Source organism: Heloderma suspectum, chromosome 5 (genome assembly GCF_057233095.1).
Source record: "Heloderma suspectum isolate Gila_16-S chromosome 5, 16-S_ref, whole genome shotgun sequence".
Taxonomy (NCBI): Eukaryota; Metazoa; Chordata; class Lepidosauria; order Squamata; family Helodermatidae; genus Heloderma; species Heloderma suspectum.
In genome coordinates, this window is record NC_139462.1 from 139,199,215 (window position 1) to 139,222,312 (window position 23,098).

Sequence of the window (23,098 nt, forward strand, 5' to 3'; positions counted from 1 at the left end):
TGCCTTTTATTGCAAAACTGATTTCTCTCTGTGTTTGATGTTTAAACTGAGCAGAAGGATCAGAAACCATGTAGCTGGCACTCTTACTTTAACATGTTTTCTAACTTGACAATTATTTCTAACTTTAAGCTGCAGTTACCATCATGTATAAGAATAATGAAAGGAAACGTAGGAAAGGTTCCTCCTGTGCAAGCACGGAGTCATTACTGACTCCTAGAGGGACGCCGCTTGTGCTGGCGTTTTCATGGCAGACTATAGCGGGGTGGTTTGTCATTGCCTTCCATTAATACTTCCTAAGATCCTAGCAACAATCTTGTGTTTAGTACATAAATAGTGAATCAGTTACAGAACTTGTGATGTTTCCTTTTCATAACATTAGTGTCCTTGACCCTGGTTCCTCATCCTGTACAGAAGCAAGAAAGAGGCTAGATGCTTAATATGAATATGCCATAGACCTCAATATTTGATTTATTGAACTTTTTGGGGGGAAATGACTGATAAAGCAGCTAATAGGCTGATGCTACCAAGCACATCACAAATAGCTAGTGGTTTAAAATGGATTCTAGATGTATCAAAATAGAGTTTAAAAAGTATAATCAGAGGAATGATATGTTTCAGTACCCAACAGTGCTATCCCTATGCATGTCTACTCAAAATAACTCCCATTTAGTTGATGAGACTTACTTCTGGGTAAGAGTGTATAAATTGAGGCCTAAAAGACTAGCAAGTGAGGATTCCTGTCAGCTATTCCTGCAAAGGCCTAGTTCTCACTAGTTTTGTGCTAGAAATTTCTTCCACATTTTGTTCAACCATTCTCATTCAATCTGACAGAAAAGAAAATGCTTTAAGAAAAATGTTCAAGTATTCAAAGGAGAATAAAATACATGTTCAAATGTTCAAAGAAGAATAAAAATTTGAAGAAATTCTCATAGGTGGGTTTCGAGGTTATTGTGCTTACCTTAATTATGAGGCAGTCAATGAGTGTGTGTGTGTCATGTCTTTCATTGTACAATCATCTCTCTCAGCAGCCAGCCTGCACAGCTTCCTGCACTTCAGTTAAAGCCCAGGGGAAGACAGCATGAGATAACTCCTCCCCCACATTGCTTTTTCAGATCAGGAAGTGCAGGCAGCCAGGGAGGCTGCAGAGTGATGGAAAGATGTGTAATATAAAGAAAAAACACACAGAGCAGCCTTGGCTACTTTGCAATGATAGGTTAAGCTCTAAAATACCATACAAAAACAATCTAAAGTACCCTGAGAATTAGATAGAAAAATTGAAGCCTCTTTCATGGGGGAAGAAAACATTTGGAAAATTGGACAACAGATTTTGGCACAGCAGTAATTCTCACTGTGGTGTAAACTTATATCTGGGCTGTACCACTTCAAACTGCAGGACGAGGTTCACATGACAATGTTCCACCATATATATATTTTTAAAAACCTAAACAAAGAAAACTAGCACATCAGGGGGAACAGTTCTAGCCTAGCCTAACATGCTAGTTTTCTAGCATGTTAGGGAACACATGCTCCCCCATAAAAACAATTCCTTGCACGCGGAAAACTAGCATGTTTAAGGCTGCCATTTATTTTGAAGGCAAAGTACCTGTTCCAGTGATCCCAGTCTAGCACCATGGTCTCAATCTAGATTGGGGCTCCACCAGATGCTTTTCCCTCCAAACATAAGTGGCAGCATTAAACCTGTTTTTAAAATGGCATGATCAACGTAACGTGTAGTTTGGCCCTTTGTGAACTAGGCTAAAAACAGAGGGATGGACGTAAGCCACGTTCTCATGAACAATCCAGATTAGGGTTGCCAGGCCCTGAGATTTCAGAGCCCAAACCTGAGACCTAGGGATAGCCCCTGGTGATGTCATGGGGGGTCACCAGAGGTGGCACTTTTTGCTATGCACAAGTCTTTTCCTACACAGTTCAACCCACCAACCCCCGCACCCAGACATTTCTCCAGAATAACAACACAGAGAAAGCAATTTGTGGCGGAGCCTACTTATTGAAAGCAGTGGATTGTGGGGTGTAGGGATGTCAGAGAATTCCGTGACGGATCTCGGTGAGGCCGAATGCCAGTGCATTCGGCCCCCCGAAATCCATCACGGAACAGCCTGCCACCCCCCCGCCACCCCGCGGACCCCCCCCCGGGACGAGACTTACCTGGGGCGGATGTTTCGGATGGCGGCGGCTCCAGCGGTAGCTTCAGCGGTGGCGGCAGCTGGTCTTCTCACCGGCTGCCGCCGCCGCCATTTGCAGTCTGTGTGTGTGTTTTCCCCCCCACAGACATGATAGGCTATGTAAAGACTTACGTAGCCTATCACATCTGGGTAAAAAAACAACAACATGCGTACGCAAATGGCAGCAGCTACAGCTACCACCATTTGCATTCCTTATTTTTCTTTGTCTTAATCTACGTAAATATTTACGTAGACTAAGACAAAGACAAGAAAGTGGAACGCAAATAGCGCCCAGTACGCTATTTGCATTCCCCTTTCTTTTCTTCATCTTAGTCTACGTAAATATTTACGTAGACTAAGATGAAGAAAAATAAGGAACGCAAATGGCGGCGGCTGTAGCCGCCACCATTTGCATACGCTTTTTTTTTTTTTACCCAGAGCCCTCCGTGGCCGGAAATCCGGCTGCAGACAGCCCTGGCCTGGGCCTGGCTGGCTGCTCCGTGGAGCCGCCGCGGAGCACAGCCGGCCGTCGAGGATTCCGGGGGGGAGGACCGGATCACCTCCCCCCCGTCGAGGATTCCGGGGGGAGGGACGGAATGCCTCCCCCCCCATGAACAGAATCCGCGAAAAGGTAAGTTACTTTCGTACATCCCTAGTGGGGTGTCTGGGAGAGGAAGAATCCCATTTCATGCACAGGCAAACTTAGGCAGCAGATAATTAAAGTCCGTGGATACAAGAGAGAAAGTGAGTTTGGGTTACAAATCGCAGCCTAAGTTCACAGAACCAAGACAGAGCAGGCTTTTTTTGTTTTAAGTGGCTTAAAAACACACACATACACCAATTTATCCAGAGTATGTCACAACGCAGAGGAAGGCATTTGTAGACAAGCCCACTTCTCCAAGATTTAACTTAAAGGGAGATGGGAGTCCAGGAAACCCTTTCATACACAAGCAGACTGAGGCAGCAGGCAATTAAGAGTCAATAACTGTAAGTGAGAGTGTTTGGGTTACTTAATCACAGGTTTTTTTTAAAGTATGGCCCCGCAAACATTAAACAGGAGGAATTTAGCCAGAAATATTTGTTAATTTGCACTATCAAAAGAACGAAAGGATTTTAAAAACTGTATGTTCACAGTGTGACTCAGATGCATTATATAGCAAAACAAAAAGGATTCCAGGCCCAAATTTACAAACAGTTCAACCCATGACACACACACCCCAACGCCCCACAAATGTATCCAGAGTAACAACGCAGATAAAGCAATTTCTAGCAGAGCAGGCTTGTCCAACACTGAAAGAACACAGGGGAGGGAAGAGGGAAAACCCCATTTCTCACAACATACACATGGTTACTGAATTAAGTGAGACATACTTCTGAGTGGACTTCCATAGGATTGCGGTATATATCCCATCATTCAAAAGCACTTGGCACACACAAGCAAATAATGCCAATGTGTATTCTATCACAACAACAACAACAACAACAACATACTCAGCTCTGTCCCTGAAAAAACAAGTGCTGGGGCTCAGCTGTCTCTCAAAATGATCTGTGGAGGGTCACCTTCCTGTGCCTCCTCCTGGCCATTTTCCCTCTCTCTCTCTCATCATATCTTCCCCCTTTTCTTCCTCCCACTCATCTTTTTCTCCCTCTTCCCTACTTTGACCCCTTTCCTGCTCTTTTCTTTCCTCTTTCTCTCTCTTTCCTTCCCACTCTTCCCTGTCACAGCACTTGCCAGGCCAACCCAACAATGCCGGGTCGCCCTCCCTGGGGCTGGTGAGAGGACGGTGCACACTGTGGATGCTGTCTGCGGGGACCCTACAGGAAGAGGACAGAGAGGAGCCCCTGCTTCTCACCTTGTGCAGCCCCCCCTCCATTCCCTTTCATCATGTCCACCTCCTCCTCCTCCTGCTTGGAGGATGAAAAAAATACCCACAGCTGGCAGAGAGTTGTTGCCCAGAGGTTTCCACTGCTCCCCTCTCGCCCAGAGACTCAGGGTGAGGACCAGAGACTTCGGGTGAAGAGCAGAGACTTGGCGAGCCTAATCCAGATATTTAACACCGCCCCAGGTTTTGCAGCCAGACTGCATGATCCAATGACTGTCCAATATCATGTTGTTGCTGGATGCATCATGCACACATCCTTATAGAAACTGAATGGTGTTGCATCCCTTGCAGTGAAATACATGTAAGGAGATGGCTGCTGCTATTATGGTTTATTTTATTTTATTTTTTCATCTTTCACTTCTGCTGTACTGACTTGATCCTGATTGTTGCTTTATGTAACTGTTTTAGAAGTTTACTGTTTATATTTGGTAGTCACCTAAGAGCCAATTAAAAACTAATCTGGAAGGGAAATACCCTCAAAACAAAATAATATCATTAGTAGAAGGGGCCCTGACTTTTTCAGATTCCTACCAAGTTGCTGGGACTAGCAAGTGTCAGGGTTAAATCCCAGTGCTAATCTCATGATCACTGGGAGGAGGAAGAGGCTTTGCCCCCACTCTCTTACCAGTGATCCTGCTGGGAAAGAAGGGAGGCTGATTGCTCTGGGAGCCCCATATGGCCTGCATTTTGCCCACCCCTGCTGTAGATTGTTCTTATAAGCTACAAGCAGCCATAGTAGTAGTTATCTACAAGTATGGTTTTTTTTAAAAAAAACCCATAACAATCTCTCACACACACTTCACAACTTCCATGAATTTAGGGCTATAAAGAGAGAACGGCAGTGCAATTCTATACATGTCTATTCAGAAGCAAGTCCCATTAAGTTCAATGACTGAACGACTGAACAACAACCCAGGTACTTGGGTATAGGATTGCAGCCTCAGTGAACCACTAGCCCATTCCTCTCAACAGCATAAGCAGTTCATGCACAGTTTTAGGTTTGCCACTAGATTTTAAATGGAGAGAGGAAAAGGATACAGCATAGGCAACATATTTCCATTCATATGGAAGAAGAGGTATGTAGATACCAAAGCCCACTATGGCCAAGAACGAATAAAGCAACAGAGTGATTAGCTGGAACGAGTGGAGAGGTAAAGACCAGCCATTTACTCTGGAGTGCAGTGGTACCACTATGAGGTCATTCAGCCGTTCAGGCCCTGTCTGCCTCAGCTTCTTGTCATAGCAGGTCATCTGCAAGACAGAACCCAAAATCACCTGTTAAAAATAACCGTTGTGCCTTACAGACTGAAAAAACAAAACAAAAACACCAACGATAATACATTCTGTACTCTGTAGGGAGGGGAAGCAGATACAAACACTGCAGCCTCATCCTTTCACAAATAATTGGTGTAGGCAGCTCTGGGACTTTTTTCAGAGCAGGAGCGATGTTATCTTCCGGACAGCCAGGGTAGGTGATGCTCTGGCAAGTCAATGAATTGATAACAAGGCTTTCAGGTTTTACTATTGTTTTTGACAGATTAGTATAGAGGAAGTCAGAGAATGAAGAAATTAATGAAGCAGAGACTTCTTTCTTTTATTTGATGGGCTCCCGATTTCATGTTTAAATTAGAGATGGGCATTGGATTCACCTGAATCGAATTGGGCTACTAGAGAGATTCGTTGGCTCGCCAAGATGAAGCATGATTCCCTCTAAGTGACCAGACCTGAATCTGGACCTTCTTGAAACTTCATGAACAATTTGGTGTTTTGGAGGACGGGAGATTCAGTTCTGATCACTCTGTTGTTTCCCATGTATAGAAAAGTGAAAGCAAAGTAGTTCTTGTTTTGCAGGAACATCAGGGTGGGGAGACAGGCTGAGTGACTGACAGGTAGGGATGTACGAAAGTGACTTACCTGTTCACGGATTATGTTTATGGTGGGGGGGAGGCGTTCCGTCCCTCCCCCCGGAATCCTCACCAGGGGGGGAGGTGCCCCGTTCCTCCCCCCAGAATCCTCGAACGGCCGGCTGTGCTCCGCGGCAGCTCCGCGGAGCAGCCGGCCAGGCCCAGCCAGGCCAGAGCCATCCGCACCGGATTTCCGGCCGCGGAGGGCTCTGGGTAAAAAACAACAACAACCGCGTACGCAAATGGCGGCGGCTACGGCCGCCACCATTTGCGTTCCTTCTTCTTGGCCGTCTTAATCTACGTAAATATTTACGTAGACTATGACGGCAAAAATAAAGGGGAACGCAAATAGCGTAGCGGGTGCTATTTGCGTCCCTTTTTCATTCACCGTTTTAGCCTACGTAAATATTTACGTAGGCTAAAATGGCGAATCAAAAGGGGACGCAAATAGCGCCTGCTACGCTATTTGCGTTCCCCTTTATTTTCGCTGTCATAGTCTACGTAAATATTTATGTAGATTAAGACAGTAAAAAGAAGGAACGCAAATGGCGATGGCCATATCCGCCGCCATTTGCGTACACGAGTTGTTTTTTTTTTAAACCCACCCAACCATGATAGGCTACGTAAAGATTTACGTAGCCTATCATGGCTAGGTTTAAAAAACAAAACAAAAACGATGTGATAGGCTACGTAAATCTTTACGTAGCCTATCACGACTTTTTTTTTTTTTACACAAGCCTGGAAATGGCAGCGGTGGCAGCCGGTCGGAAGACCAGCCGCCGCAGCCGCCGCCCGGAAGATCCGCCACAGGTAAGTCTCGTCCTGGGGGGGATCCGCGGGGGGGCGGGGGGACAGGGCGTTCCGCCACGGAGTTCAGGGGGCCAAATGCACTGGCATTCGGCCTCACCGAGATCTGTAGCGGAATTCTCTGACATCCCTACTGACAGGTCTACTTTCTAATCACTTTCTAATTTACCAGGACTCTCCAATCACTGTGCTTTGGGGGAAGGATGATGTTAGGCAGTCTCGTGTCCTTTTAGAACTTAAGTTATATAAGCAGCGTCACTTCTCTTCACTTTTCTCTGCCCCAATTTTGGCCCAAGTTCAATAACTTAAGTTTTATTTTGAATCAAGTTCTGTGTTCTCTCTTTTATTACTACTGTGTGTCAACATAATTTGATCTGAAGTCTTGCTGCCTCGAAAAAGTAAGTGTTCAAGATCTTTACTACATCATATACTTCGCAAAAAGAACTGTGCTGGATCTATATATTAAAGACCAAGTCTTCTGGTGGTCTAAGTGAAGAAATGGATTGGATGGTTATGGACTAATTTTCCATAGATGTTTGTCTGTTTTATGTGCTTAGAATTGAATTAGTGTTTGGCCATTATGTACTTCTATATTTGTTTTTTATGCCTATTTTTTTTACTATGTCTTTTTGTCTGTAATTTCCATTTTGGATACATTTTTTGTTATGGTTTAGTGAGTGGATTATCCATAAATATTGGCAGAACTGGTTACTCTTTCTTCTTTTTTTTAGTCTATGCTTCTTTAGGGGCAGTAACATTGGTTTTGCAGCTAACAGTAGAAAAAAACACCTATCGCATTGATTATCTATATCAATATTAACCCAGGGTGCTTCCAGATTAGACTTTTACCATGCTATTGCCCTACCGCATTCATGGAATTTTATGAGGGGTCCAGATGACGTCATCTTCCACACATAACCCTCCCATTTTTATCTCACTTCTTCTTCCGTCTTGTTTCTTACCATGGAAAATATGTTAAGGAGAAAAAGACAGAATAGCTGCACAGTGCCTTCGAATTGGCGGTAGGAGCCCCCTGTCTAGAAGCACGCCAAGCCTGTTAGTCTAGTTGCCTTCCAGTCTTTATAGGTACTGATATTTTGAGTGGTGTCTCATTGTAACTTGGGTGAGTTTGTGGCTGTATTGTATTTTTTTTAACAGTAGTGTTTTGGGGTTTACATTCTCTAATTTGATTCTTTTTTTCATTCTTTCCCTGTGACTGTGGACACCTACAGATTCTAATTGTCTGGTGTGCTTGCCATAGAGATAGGCAGGAAAGTAGTGTTTTAATTGGTGAATTCCTTTTTAAGGAAAAACAAAAATTTGCTGTTTGTTTTGTTTGCTTTTAAAAACTGAAATTATTCTTTATGCTCAGTTATTTATTTTATCTTTTATAGGTGACACCACTATTATGGTTTTATTGTCTTTGACTGATTTGGCCAAGAGGCAGGATATTAATTTTTTCCATAAGAATACATGAGAAATTGCGGTTGCATTATTACTGGTCCACTGAGGAAGACCAATTTATGAGCAATTCAAAACATATTTGGCGCGTGCTACATGTAAAAATGTTCATGGTTGCGGTGCAGCAGGTTAATTTAAAAAAAAAAGTTTACTTATATTTGTAAAGCATTTGTTGAATTTATTGATGTGTGATTTTTCTGATTCTGTAGACACTGGGCAGTATCCAATGGTGACGGCCCACAAGTGGCCAGCCCTGCTGATTCCACTCTGCAAGCACCAAATTCCATTTTGCAATTCCATTCTGCAAGAGATTTAGTGCTTCTGTGGGCAACCCGAAATTACCAGAAACAGGGCAGATTGGTGGAGCTCGCATAAGGGAGCTCTGCCGACCTGTCCCATTTTGGAAATGAGCATTTCAGCTCATTTTAGGGCTTGTCCCCAGCACAAGCACGGTGTGCCACTCGTGCAGCGGAATCAGTGAAGCTGGTCACTCACAGAATGGACAAGCGTTATTGGATACTGCCCATTTTTACTGTATTTTTCCCACTAAGGATAATCTTAATTTTTTCCATTCACCCCTGAATTCTCTGTACAGGTTTCTTTATTTCTATATAGATATCTAACATCACTATCAATATTTATCCCCCAGATATTTAATTAATTTCATTTCATTTATTGCTTTTTTAAATTGCTTAATTGCTTTTTAATTGCTTAATTGCTTGCTTTTTTTGTCCAGATGGCTTTATAAATACAACTATTGGGGTGTACATCATCTTTTTTCAAAAGAAAGAAAGAAAATGTTTAGTCTTGTAGCTATTTTGAAACTAGCTGTTTCCCCCAAATTAACATATAGAGCTTGCAGGTAATTGCAAAGGCTAGAGAACGCGTAACTGGGGATTATTGCAATGAACTTGATAAATTAATAACATTATTTGTTTGCCTAAATATGGAACTCATTTGTCTCTGCTGCATTTCATTTTGTTAGACCTGAATTTCATTTTGTTCATTTCAGTTTTTAGATGGAAAAGTGAGACAAAACTATCATGGTCATCTGAATTTTATTCATGCCTTCTGAGATGTTAGGTATTATATTCAACAATACATTATTTTTATATTAAGATACTGGCTATGCTTCAGTTTGCCAGAGGGCAATGAAACACAGGAGGAATCCATCCATAAAAAAAAACTTAGTTGTGCCAGTGGGCCAGCAACCTCTAGTGGTGAGCTGCATGAACTTCAACAAGACAGGCAGGAAGGGTGCTTCCAGACGAGGGTTCTCCTGTGCAATCACACTGCCTCAGTGACAGAATTTTACAGGCGGTCCTGATATTGTCATCTTCAGTTTGTAGCCCTCCCATGTTTTCTCAACGCTTCTTCTGGCTTTTTCCTTGCTGCAGAAAATCCATAAAGGAAAAAATAAAGACCTAACTGCTGTATGATGCCTTCCGATTGGTAGCGCTGGGAGCTTTCTGTCTGGAAGCCCCTCAAATGTTACAAAGAGATGAAAATGCAAAGTGTAAACATTCTTCACATTTGGGCAGTATCCAATGGGGTGCTATGCCCCCACCAATTCATTTCCACAAGTGACCCCTCCTGCTGATTCTGTTGTGCAAGCAGGACTTGCTGCTTGCACAATGGAGATTTCTAACTTCCTAGAGAAAGCCCTGAAACAAGCAGAAACACTTGTTTCTGGATCAGGACAGGCCAGCGGAGCTCCCTTTCCCTCGTTACCACAAGCGCTAAATCTCCGTTGCACTAGTGGTGAGCACAGCTTGCGGATGGAAAGGGGGGGGGAGAGCACCCTGCTGGATACTGCCCTTGACATGCAAATACATGCAATACTCTTCTCCATAAAGTGCATGCTTAAAGAATACTATGGTTTAGGCAGCTTGACTTCTTATGATAAAAGAAAATGTTGGGAATATTTCAGGGCTCTGTTCCTCTTGCCATCAAAGCTTCCTAAAGTCTGACTTTGCATCCGAGCACTCCAAGTAGAACACCTAAAACTATTCTAACAATCATACTCTTGCAAATAGCCCAGTTTTAAGATTTTATTTTCAAAACCTGCATTTCAATATTACCTGTATTTAAGAATTTGAGAAAAGAAGACCAGCAAGTCTAAATAAACAAGACATAAACATAGTGTTTAGCTTTAAAATGCAGCTGTATTATTTTAATATGTATTTAGGAATATGGTATGAATGATTAATATTAAGTAACACTTTTACATGACAGTGCTAAACATACTTGCTTCTAAATAAATCCCAGTGAAAGCAAAGGAACTTACTTCCAGTTAAGCTTGCCTAGTGTTGTCATCTTATGACATAATCCAGTAGGATATTCTCCTGTGTCCTCATTATTTTCAATGTCAATCAACAAGCAGGGACATCTAGGCCAAGACAGAGTAAGCCAGGTCTACCTATTTTGGATTTTCAGGATGGTAGCAAGTATGAGCAGATACAAGTAATAGCAAGTAAGTTTTTGAGTCCTCCAGAACCCTTCATCAGGTTGGATGTCATCAGGTAAAATGGAGGGGGGAGCAGAGAAGAGAGAATAAAAAAGCTGGCTTGATGTTGAAGCCACAAGGTCTGCATTTAGTCACAGTCTTAAGGTGGAGCATTGGAGAAGGCACCACAGTTACTTGGGTTAGGCTCTACAACAGGGATGGGCAACATGTGGCCTGTGGGCTGAACGCAGCCCCCCATTCCCCATTTTTGTGGGCGGCCCTGCTATCACTGAATTTGCTGCAGTGACGGCAGCAAAAAACCCTGCGATTTTTCAAGAAGGCTTACTCTGCGGGGAGCACGTGCCTTGTCTGTAAGTCGAATTGCACCCCCAGAGTCCTCCCAGGAGCGTGATTCTGCTTGTAAACAAGGTGCATGCTCCCTGTGCACCTTGTTTCCTTCCAAAATTGTGGGGTCCACTGAAGCCCCTTCTACCAGTCAGTGCCAGGAAGAACTGCCAGAACAATGGAGAGACTGGACAACGCACCTTCCTCTTACGCTGAGAAAATCACCAGAATATCCTGACAGGCTATCAAAGATGGAAAGAGGCCTCATGGCCATAGAGATTGAGATAACCTAGGGAAAGGTAGTGGTTGACTTGGAGCTGCAAGGAAAGGTGATGAGTTGCCCTTGAGTATGTTTCTTACTGACAGACTTTTCAGCAGGGCCTCTGTAGGATAACTACTGAACTTAGAAGAACTTTCAGTTCCAGATGAATGAGAGAAGAAAATGTTCTTTTGGTGGGGTTAATTGCTTTCGTAAATTGTGTTCATAATTGCTTTTATAATTATGCAATATATCATACCGTTTTATCAAGCAAGCAAAGACAGGACCTACTTTCTAATATTTTGTGTAGCTTTGTAGCTGAATGTGCTTGCTTAATGGCCTTTGTGGGCTGGTGACTACTTCAAGTTACACTGCACCTGTCTAGATGGGGCCAGTTTTGTGGTTGGAATATGGCCAGAAATAATGGGCAGGGAGGAGCTGTTTTGTACTTTGTATGATATTAAAAAACTATACACACACACACACACGCACGCAGAAAGACTGTTTACCAAATAATTGTCCTATAGTTAATAGCTATGTATCTAAAAGGTGTCTAGTTAAAAAGTGTTGTACTAATACTTGCTATAAGGCACACCTCACAGACATGCAGGCAAAGTGTTCTGAAGCAAACCCAAGAGGCTAGCAGGTATTTTTTTATATCCCCTCCTTTTTTTAGAAGTTATATTTTTAACTTCTAAATAAGTTTAGAAGAGGTTATGTCATTATGGGCCAAAGCTATTTAGTTTCCCTTCATCCTAGAAAAAGAGGAATTTATGCAGTGGATCAGACTTTAAAAGAAAGTAAACAACTATGTCACTACATTGTATTGACAGCTGACACAACAAAGCAACACCCAAACATGGGCAGTGTTTACTAATGAAAGATGCCCTCACAGCAGGTTTAAAAAGCAGAAAATAGAAAATAGGTAAAATGCACCAACTTTGCACAAAGTGGTTTAACTGAAAGTTGGCTTGATGTGGGATAGTTCTTGGTCCGCTTCTGTCACCACCCAACCCCACTTCCAAGCTACAGTGGTGTCTCAGTTTCTGTTTTCATCCAGCAGGCAGTTCTACATGTGCCGATGCATTACTATTGCCCAAGAAAATCCAGTTATAATTCATAAATATAGTCAAAATGACAGCAAATGTACGCTCACAAGGATACATTTGTTTGACTGACAGAGTTGCCAGAGGTTCCTCAATTTAGAGAATGTTTACCACAAATTCACATCCTCACCCCACAACCAGCAGCGCAGTGGTAAATCTTGAAGTGCAGGCAGTCATCATGACAGTCCCCACAGACACACTTCCAAGAACAGTCCAAAATTGAAGGCAACTGTGTTGATCCATATCAACAAACCAGTTTTAGGAGTTTTCATCTGCTAGGGGCAGATCTTTTGTAAAGCTAATGCATCTTAATTGCCCATTCAAGACCAAGCTATCCCAAAATATTCTCCATTACAACAAGGAATAACATTGCTGGGAAAAATCAGTTCTACCCAGCTACTATGAGGATTGCAGCTAAGCTCAGAGAAAACAGGGAAGTCTGAGGGGGGTGGCAGATGATGTCAGAACCTTGCTAATTAAAAAAAATGCTGGTGCTATATCCCTACAAGCCCTGGCTCCACTATACCACTGCCCATGACGTTCTATTTCAAAATGCCTCTGCTTTCTACAGCTCCGTAGGAGACACCATTGCACGGCATATCACGTGAACTGGCTCTTAATCACAATGCCATAAAAACAAAACAAAGTAGTGTATTTACCCAATACCAAAATGCACCACAGCATGGAAAGTTGTAAGAAAGAAATCCCTGGAATTCATAACAATAATATAACTGTACACCTTAATATTCTCACCAAGATCTACACCAGGGGTGCACAACTGCAGGGGGTCCGGGGGGCATTTTTGCCCCTCCCCCATGGGCCAGACTCCACAGGACACCAGACCCCCCCCCCCCCAAGCAGTGGCAAACTGCTAAGGCAGCCTAAAGCAATCAAATGTTGCTGGCTTTTAAGTGAGATCCATAGTGGCTCCATATGCCTAAAATGGCCAAATCTCACTTCAAAACAAGCAAGATTTGGCTGCTTTAGGCTGCCTTAGCAATTTTCCAGCAATTTTCAGTAGCAAACAAGTGATGTTTTTACCATTGCAAATTTCAGCGGTGTGGCAGGGGCTGCAGCAGGGGGTGGCGAGGGCCACACTGTGGGCCATGTGTCATGTGTTGCCCACCCCTGATCTACACCTTTGTGGACAGCTGATGTTGCAATTACAGCATGGAAGAAAGTTCATCCAATCCAAAAGGGCAGCTCCAACATCAACAGATGGTGAGAAAAAGTTTGTGAACCCCTTAAGATTGCCACTTATTTCCAACCTAAAATTGTATTAGATCTTAATCTAACCCCATAATTCTAGATAAAGAACAACAGATAACCTGATTATGCAAATGACACATAAATATGATGCATTTTCCACTTTTATTCATCCACAATTGATTCAACGTTCAATATCCATCTGTGAAAAAGTCTGTGAATCTTTAGATTCTGTACCTGGTGGCACCCCCTTGAGCAGCAATGACTTTAAGTAAGCGTTTCCTGTAATTATTAGTCAGTTACATCAGTTTTGAGGAATTTTGGCCTAGTCCTCCTTACAGAACTGCTTCAACTCAGTGACATTTAAGGGCTTCCTTGCATGAACAGCTCACTTCAGGTCCTGCCACAACATTTCGATGGGGTTTAGGTCCAGACTTGACTAAGCCATTCTAAAACACGGAATTTCTTCTTCCGCAGCCATTATTTCGTAGATCTGCTTGTATATTTAGGATCATTGCCTTGTTGCGTACCCACTTTTGGTTCAGCTTCACCTCACAGACAGATGGCCTGACATTCTCCTCTAGAATCTTCTGATACACTGCAGAATTCATGGTTGTATCAATGATGGTAAGCCATCCAGGTAGGTCCTGAGGCAGCAAAGCAGGCCCAAACCATCACATTCCCACCACCATGCTTGACAGTTGAGATGAGGTTCTTCTGTTTGAACTCAGTGTTTGGTGAAAAACAAACATAACGTTTCTCACTGAAGCCAAAAAGTTCTACCTTTGACTCGTTTGTCCAGAGAACATTGTTCCAGAAGTCTTGGGGATCATCTATGTAATCTTTAGCAAACTTCAGACAGACAGCAATGTTATTTTTAGAGAGCAGTGGTTTCCTCCTGGCTATCCTCCCATGAATACCATTCTTGTTCAGTCTTTTTCTGATTGTTGAGTCATGAACACTCACATTAGCCAAGGTGAGGGTGACTCTGGGATTCTTTTTTACTTCTTGGATGGTGCACCAGTTTATTCTTGGAGAGATTTTGGTAGGACAATCGCTACTGAGTAGAGTGACTGTGGTCTTGAACCTTCTCCATTTGTAGACTGTCTGACAGTGGATTGGTGGAGCCCCAAATCCTTAGAAATGGTTTTGTAACCGTTTCTAGACTGATGCTTTTCTGATATCCTCAGACATATCTTTTGATCATACCATGATGTGTTTCCACACAACCATATGGTGAAGACCAAATTCGCAAAGTTTCTGATCCTTTTATAGGGTGGGGCCTCCCAAACTCACCCCTGAAGATCTACCCAATTACTTAAAAACCTAATTCTAATTATTCCCTTTATTGAGCTGATGCAACCAGGAGTTCACTTACTTTTACACATATCCTGACTCTTAAGTACTCACTATTTGCCTAATTTATACATTGTTTTATTTTACAAGACATGGAATTGGTTAATACCCTATTGGATATTTAGAAAAGGATTGGTTTTGATTCACAAAGGCTAACATGGTAAAACCATGGAATTTCTGTAACTATCATTAGGGTTCACCAACTTTTTCTCACCACTGTAAGAGATGAGAAAACTGCAGGATCTTATGAAGGGAACAATCACACATTCTTCAACTAAGTGAAAATTCAGCCTTCAGTTCTACACAAATTAACAGCCCTTCCAAACACAGGACACAGTGAACCAAGATGATCTGTAGCTTTCTGCCTTTCTCTTCAGAGTATGGAAAGAAGGAAACTGCACCATGAGGAAGTGACTGCTCTTACCATCACTTCAGACAGCCAAATTGCAAGCAGTGTTGCAGCTAGGTAATTTTAGAGCCCCGACCTACGCCCTCAACCCCTGCACCTTGATATGGCCATGCGTTGTAATACCTCAGTTGTGAATTGCACAACTAACACTTAACTTCTCTCTCACACACAGCACATTACCATTATAACCACAGGAGTAAAATGCGAGTCAGCTACCCTGATGCTAAAACACATTTACTGGGGAATAGGCACCCTTTTGTTGTAGAAAATGGTAATAAATTTTTAAAGTAAAAAATCGTTAAATGAGCATGCCTGCCCAGCCACACTTTGACTATTAAATGTTTTTTTAAAGAAGAAGAAAGGATGGTGCAGAGAGCAGTGTCAGCCCTGGTGAGTCCCAGCATCCCTTTTGCCACTGTCCTATCTCCTGTCACCCTCTGGGTGGTCATTTGGGTCCCCCTAGGCTGTGGGGTCCTGGAGCTTGGCCGCAAAGTCCAGCCCCAACTGCACCACTAATTGCAAGGGAGAATTTTAGGCAGAGAGAATGGGCTTCACCACACCAGGCTTTTTATCCCGCAACTTACCGGCGCTTCTGCTTATGGATTCTTTGTGGGATTAAGATTGGCTGCTTACACAGGCAGTTGAGGGGGGGGGGACGACTGTCTTTCTTGGCAAGTTCTACATGTTTCATTTTACAGCCACTAGATGGTGCTGTGGTTATACCGCAACTCCATCATTACACACACACCAGATATTGGATTAAAGTTCCTTTTCAGGGTATCTCGAAGTGGTATAAAAGTCAGAAAGCATAGGAGATGCACTGGAGGTTGACGACATCATGTAAAGGACCTACAACCGCCATGAGTGACCAAACACGAGTGTGCAGCCTTGTGTAGAAATGCTTCCTGTCGTATTAAATGATAGTTTTAATACCAGATCCTCTCTCTGAGGTGTTTTTTGTTACTTAATTATTGCAATCAATGTATCAATTTAAATCAACATTGCAACAAATCCATTGAACAGAAATATAATCATGCATTAATATTTCAAAAGCTGTTTCAAACTATTTTGAACTTCCTAGAAAAATAACTGAGTGCTTAATTTCTAATACTCCTTCCAGGATGAGTTGGTTCTGATAATACCTGTCCCTCATTTAAGCCCATATGCATGAAGAAGAAGAAGCGCATGCCTGCCTTCTCCACCCACCAAGCATGTCTGCCTGCCTCCAACATCCTAGGATGTCCATGAAGGGCCATAACATTGGAATATGACCTGCACGTGTAAAATCTAACACACATAAAATCTAACACTCTTCCTGAACTGGTCCTTTGCAACTCTGAAAGGAAAACTTACAATGTGAGTATTTATTTGGTAAATTTCCACCCAGTTGGGTCTACAAAGCAGCCTTCACAAATGTTGCATATCAAACTTCAGCAATAAGACAATAGAGTACCAGAATTCAACACATACACCCCCATTTTATATAACACAACAGAAAGCCAGAACGTATTCCCTTCCCCATAGGCCTGACCAAATGAAGAAGCCCAACAGGGAACTAGCATGGGGGAAGAATGTTCTAGAAGTGGAATGATGCTAAGAGTACCCTGCTCCTTGTAGATGTCAACCTCAACTCAATGAGAGGAAAGTGCCCAGAGCAGGGTAATTCCGGCTGATCTTAGTAGCTAGCTGGTGCCTTCCAGATGTATTGGACTACATTTCCCATCACTCCCAGCCAGCATCTGGGGGGGTATCAGGTTGGGGAAAGATGGGCTAAGAGATACTTGGATCCCAGTCCTTATATTCTGGATACAAATTGGCAGCAATTGGAATTAGTCCAAGATTTACAACTATTTAACTATCATGCAAACACATTTTGGACGAACTGAAATGTCTGAACCTATTCAAGAGCAGCTCCATATAAAATGGATTATAATGGTCCAATCTGGAGGTTACAAATAGTGGTGAGATCCTTCCTTCCCCCAAAAGGCTATAGTTATCAAATCGGCCAAAGCTGAAAAGGCAGCAGCTGCCACCTGGACATCCAGAAGACATGCTGGATTGTTAAAGTTGCTTTCCTGCATTGCATATAGTTAGCTTTGCATATAGTTAGCGTGCATTTTTAATCTAGCTATTTGATATATTTTATAGATACTTTTATTGGTTCAGCTCTTGATGATGAAGAATTAGTTTCGGGAAGAGAGATAAAATCGGCTGGAATAACTTCCAGAATTAGAAGTCAACAATCCCCATCAACAGCCCAGAAAATAGTCTGAAAGTTTGACCCTGTACATCAGCCTTTCCCAACCTGGTGCCCTCTGAATTTTTTGGACTGATTCCTTTTCTTCCTGATGGGAATTGTAGCCCAAAATATCTGGAGGGCACCAGGTTGGGGAAAGCTGCTATACATTATCTGAATGAAGAATGTCTGGGATCCATATATAAGTTGCTCCAGAGGAAGAGGGAGTTATAAGTATAATAGGTTTGCTAAAGGAATCAAACTGTCTTCGCTGCCAAACATGTGTTAAAGAATGACAATTACAAATGGGAGTTTTGTTACTAAGAAACAGACTGTATCATCTATGTGCCAAACTATATGTGATGGTGCCAGACCTGTTCATTTAAATCAACTTCTGCCAACCACGTCTAGTGCTGATTTTTAGAACAAAATGGGCATGCAGCTGGGAGTTGCTAAACCCTCTCATTCACAGTTGGGCAATATCTTTCTTATGAGTAACCAAAATGTCACAACATTGTGAGCAAGCTCTTGAGATCTATCCAGAACTCTTCATCAGGCTGGATGTCATGCAAAGCACCAGGGTGTGGAGAAGGGTGCGGGGGAGAACAAAAAATTGTCCTGTTGTTGTATAACATCTGCAGTGAGTATGAACAAACTGGAAAGCATCCTCTAGAAATCCACAAAGCAAGAACACATCTCCAGATACTAGAAAAATTAAGAATAAAGCAATTTTTCTATCATCCTGAGAAATGTTCTCTCTTCATGGATGTATAAAATCTGCATGTAGACATAGATTTTGGATCCAGATTTAGTCATACTCCGAATAGGCTCACTGAAATCAGCCGGACTTAAGCTAGTCATGACTAACTTAAGTCCCATTGATTTCTATGAGTCTACTCTAAATATTACTAAATCTGGATCCAACCCTCAGTGTCAAGATGAAGATTGCAGACTGGATCACAGGCACATTGGTGCTCAGGGGCACCATGTTGTCAACCCCAGCATAGACAACCAGTTCACCAATTGGTAACCAACACTAGGGAGTTATCACCTGTATTCACATAGTGAAGTCTTCCCACAGCCATCTATGACTGTAAATTCTCATATTGCCATCTTTGCTGTAAAGAATGGAACAAATACTGCACAATCCTTATTTTTTAAGAAAACATGCTTAGTCCCACCTGTTCACTTTCAGAATATATAACTGGTACAATGCTATTTCGCCCGTATCTGTCTGAAAAACTACATTACACAGTACCTAATCTATACCGTTTCGGTGAAAAGCCACTCTTTCAAGAGCATTTCTCCGTTCTTACTCACCTTTGCAACGTTCAACATGTTCTTCTATTCAGCCCATTCCTTCTGTCCCTCCCTCAGTTTATGGGGCCAGAGAGAAAGATGTTTCGGTGAGATCTAGTACTTCAGCAAGATCTTTCCCCCGCTGAGTTTGAAAAACTCCGGAGTCTCACAGGACAGGTTTTTTTACAACGCAGTAGTAGCAGAGACACACAAAGTTAGCTCTGTCAACATGGCCTTTGCCAACTTTTAGAAAAGACTGCTTAGTTTCTTTTTAACAGAGCGACTCCCTTGGCAGCTATGGAAACAGTTCCTTCCTACTCTACTTCTTTGCAAACCAATGCTTCTTCTGGGTCCTAGAGGAAGCAGGTCAACGCCCACCCCGTTTCTGCATTTCGTTTGCTAAACTTATGATAATGCCCACTGACTTCATATTATAAATCACTATCAAAAGAACAAAGACACTAGTAAAGAGCCAAGCAACCAAGAGCCAAGCACCAACATAGGTGAATTGTCTAATGCAAAATAACAAAAAATACCTATGTCTTATCAAGATTTGGTTGCTCAAGTCCTTTGTGCTCCTCTGGAAACATTGCAAGTAGGCAAACATTAGTAAAAGGTTGTTTCCTCTGTAGTGCAAGATTTCCAGAACTGAATTTCCCAGGAGAAGACCAGCGATTCCTGTGCCTACTGCCTGTCTGCTGCTTGCTTGCTTTCACAACAGCTTGATACGCATACATTAGGAGGTGATAATGCTGTGAAACCCCTTCATGGATCACTGCCTTGTTCTGGCGAAGGGGCTTGCGTAACTCAGTGAAGCCATAAGCTATGCCGTGCAGGGCCACCCAAGACTGACAGGTCATGGCGGAGAGTTCTGACAAACTGTGGTCCACTGGAGAAGGAAAGGGCAACCCACTCCAGTATTCTTGCCAAGAACACCCCATGGAACGTATCACAAGGCTAAAAGAGATAATGCCGGAAGATGAGCCCCTCAGGTCGGAAGGTGTCCAATATACTACTGGGGAAGAGCAGAAGGAATTTCCAAGTAGCGCCAGAAAGAGTGAAGCGGCTGGGCCAAAGCCGAAAGGATACTCAGCTGTGGATGTGTCTGGTGGTGAAAAGAAAGTCCGATGCTGTAAAGAACAATATTGTTTAGGAACCTGGAATGTCAGATCAATGAATCAAGGTAAGCTGGAGGTAGTCAAACATGAGATGGCAAGATTGAACATTGACATCTTGGGAATCAGTGAACTAAAATGGACAAGCATGGGCGAATTTAATTCAGGTGACCATCATATCTACTACTGTGGGCAAGAATCCCTTAGAAGAAATGGAGTAGCACTCATAGTCAACAAAAGGGTGGGAAAAGCAGTACTGCGGTACAATCTCAAAAACGATAGAATGATCTCCGTACGAATCCAAGGCAAACCATTCAACATCACAGTAATTCAAGTCTATGCCCCAACCACTGAGGCCGAAGAAGCTGAGGTTGATGGTTCTATGAAGACCTACAACACCTTCTAGAACTAACACCAAAAAAAGATGTCCTCTTCATCATAGGGGATTGGAATGCCAAAGTAGGAAGTCAAGTAATATCCAGGATAACAGGCAAGCATGGCCTTGGTGTACAAAATGAAGCAGCACAAAGGCTAATAGAGTTTTGCCAAGAGAACACGCTGATCATAGCAAACACTCTTTTCCAACAGCACAAGAGGCAACTCTACACATGGACATTACCAGATGGTCAATATCGAAATCAGATTGATTATGTCCTTTGCAGCCAAAGATGGAGAAGCTCTATACAGTCAGTAAAAACAAGACCTGGAGCTGACTGTGGCTCAGATCATGAGCTGCTTCTTGCAAAATTTCGGCTTAAATTGAAGAATGTAGGGAAAACCACTAAACCATTCAGGTATGACCTAAATCATATCCCTTATGAATATATAGTGGAGGTGAGGAATAGATTTAAGGGATTAGACCTGATAGACAGAGTGCCTGAGGAACTATGGACGGAGGTCCGTAACATTGTTCAGGAGGCAGCAACGAAATCCATCCCAAAGAAAAAGAAATGCAAGAAAGCAAAGTGGCTGTCTGATGAGGCTTGACAAGTAGCTGAGGAAAGAAGGGAAGCGAAAAGCAAGGGAGAAAGGGGAAGATATATCCAACTGAATGCAGAGTTCCAGAGAATAGCAAGCAGAGACAAGAAGGCCTTCTTAAATGAACAATGCAAAGAAATCGAGGAGAACAATAGAATGGGAAAGACTAGAGATCTTTTCAAGAAACAACAAAGCTAGCGGAGATGACAGTATTCCAGCTGAGCTATTTAAAATCCTAAAAAATGATGCTGTTAAAGTTGGCAATATGCCAACAAATTTGGAACACTCAACAGTGGCCACAAGACTGGAAAAGTTCAGTTTACATTCCAATTCCAAAGAAGGGCAATGCCAAAGAGTGTTCAAACTACCGTACAATTGCGCTCATTTCACATGCCAGCAAGATTATGCTCAAAATCCTACAAGCTAGGCTTCAGCAGCATGTGAACCGAGAACTACCGGAAGTAGGAGCTGGGTTTCGAAGAGGCAGAGGAACTAGAGATCAAATCGCCAAGATTCGCTGGATCATGGAGAAAGCAAGAGAATTCCAGAAAAACATCTATTTCTGCTTCATTGCCTGCGCTAAAGCCTTTGATTGTGTGGATCACAACAAACTGTGGCAAATTCTTAAAGAGATGGGAGTACCAGACCACCTTACCTGTCTCCTGAGAAACCTGTACGAGGGACAAGAAGCAACAGTAAGAACCGGACATGGAACAACCGATTGGTTCAAAATTGGGAAAGGAGTACGACAAGGCTGTATATTGTCGCCCTGCTTATTTAATTTATATGCAGAGTACATCATGAGAAATGCCGGGTTGGATGAATCACAGGTCGGAATTAAGATTGCCGGGAGAATTATCAACAACCTCAGATACGCAGACGATACCACCCTAATGGCAGAAAGCGAAGAGGATCTCAAGAGCCTCTTGTTGAGGGTGAAAGAGGAGAGTGCAAAAGCTGGTTTGAAACTCAACATAAAAAAAACGAAGATCATGGAATCTGGCCCCATCACTTCCTGGCATATAGAAAGGGAAGAAATGGAAGCAGTGACAGATTTTATTTTCTTGGGCTCCAAGATCACCGCAGATGGTGACTGTAGCCATGAAATTAAAAGACGCTTGCTCCTTGGTAGGAAAGCTATGGCAAACCTAGACAGCATAGTAAGAAGCAGAGACATCACCTTGCCGACAAAGATTCGTATAATCAAAGCTATGGTTTTCCCAGTAGCAACGTATGGCTGTGAGAGCTGGACTATAAGGAAGGATGAGCGCCGAAGAATTGATGCCTTCGAACTGTGGTGCTGGAGAAGACTCTTACGAGTCCCCTGGACTGCAAGGAGGTCAAATCAGTCAATCCTAAAGGAAATCAACCCTGAGTGCTCATTGGAAGGACAGATACTGAAGTTGAAGCTCAAATATTTTGGCCACCTAATGCAAAGAGAAAACTCCCTGGAAAAGACCCTGATGCTGGGAAAGACTGAAGGCAAAAGGAGAAGGGGACGGCAGAGGATGAGATGGCTAAATAGCATCACCGATGCAATTAATATGAATTTGAGCACACTCTGGGAGAGAGCGGAGGACAGGAAGGCCTGGCGTGCTATGGTCCATGGGGTCACGAAGAGTCGGACACGACTTAATGACTGAACAACAACAATGCTATGAAAAGCTTCACCAGCTGTTTTTTGTTGTTAAAGGCACAGGAGCAGGTCAGGCTGTATCATTCTCATCAATTGACAACCCAAGCAGAGACTAGAGAGCTGTTCTGGTTTGGACCCTTAAGGGCGCAACCCTATGCACTTTTAGATAGAAAACAGTCCCACAACTCCCAGCATTCCCTAAGAAACAGAGTGCTGACTGGTTCTGACTGAAACCCGGCGCGAATTCACCACCCACTGTCATCAGAACCACCCGCCTCCACTTCCTGGTACGCTTACTGGAGAGTAAGTCCAACTGAAATAACTAGGCCTTGCTTTCATGCTGAGGACTGGGCTGTGAGAACGTGTGATCTTAAAATAATTCCAAGTGGGAGGCCAGGCATATAATTGTTCTAAAATACTACACAGCACATCAGGTGTTAAGTTGCGTGATGCCTCTTAGAAGGGAGAG

The 23,098-nt window shown here is 42.9% G+C and overlaps 1 protein-coding gene across 6 annotated transcripts in view; it reads right to left on the bottom strand.

The window, feature by feature from the left end:
* The window catches only part of ZDHHC11 (zDHHC palmitoyltransferase 11), a 57,545-nt gene extending 37,518 nt beyond the window's left edge, over positions 1–20,027 (bottom strand). For 3 of the 6 annotated variants that reach the window (XM_084857596.1, XM_084857601.1, XM_084857602.1), the window contains exons 1-2: positions 18,922–20,027; positions 5,105–5,317 (exon numbers count right to left, since the gene is read on the bottom strand). In XM_084857596.1, coding sequence (XP_084713722.1) covers positions 5,105–5,317; positions 18,922–18,939 — 231 coding nt within the window. In that variant the 5' untranslated portion in view covers positions 18,940–20,027. Of the gene's footprint in view, positions 1–5,104; positions 5,318–7,739 lie in introns of all 6 variants that reach the window. The other 3 variants (XM_084857599.1, XM_084857598.1, XM_084857597.1) reach the window with 3 other exon arrangements.
* Positions 20,028–23,098: the final 3,071 nt, after the last annotated feature.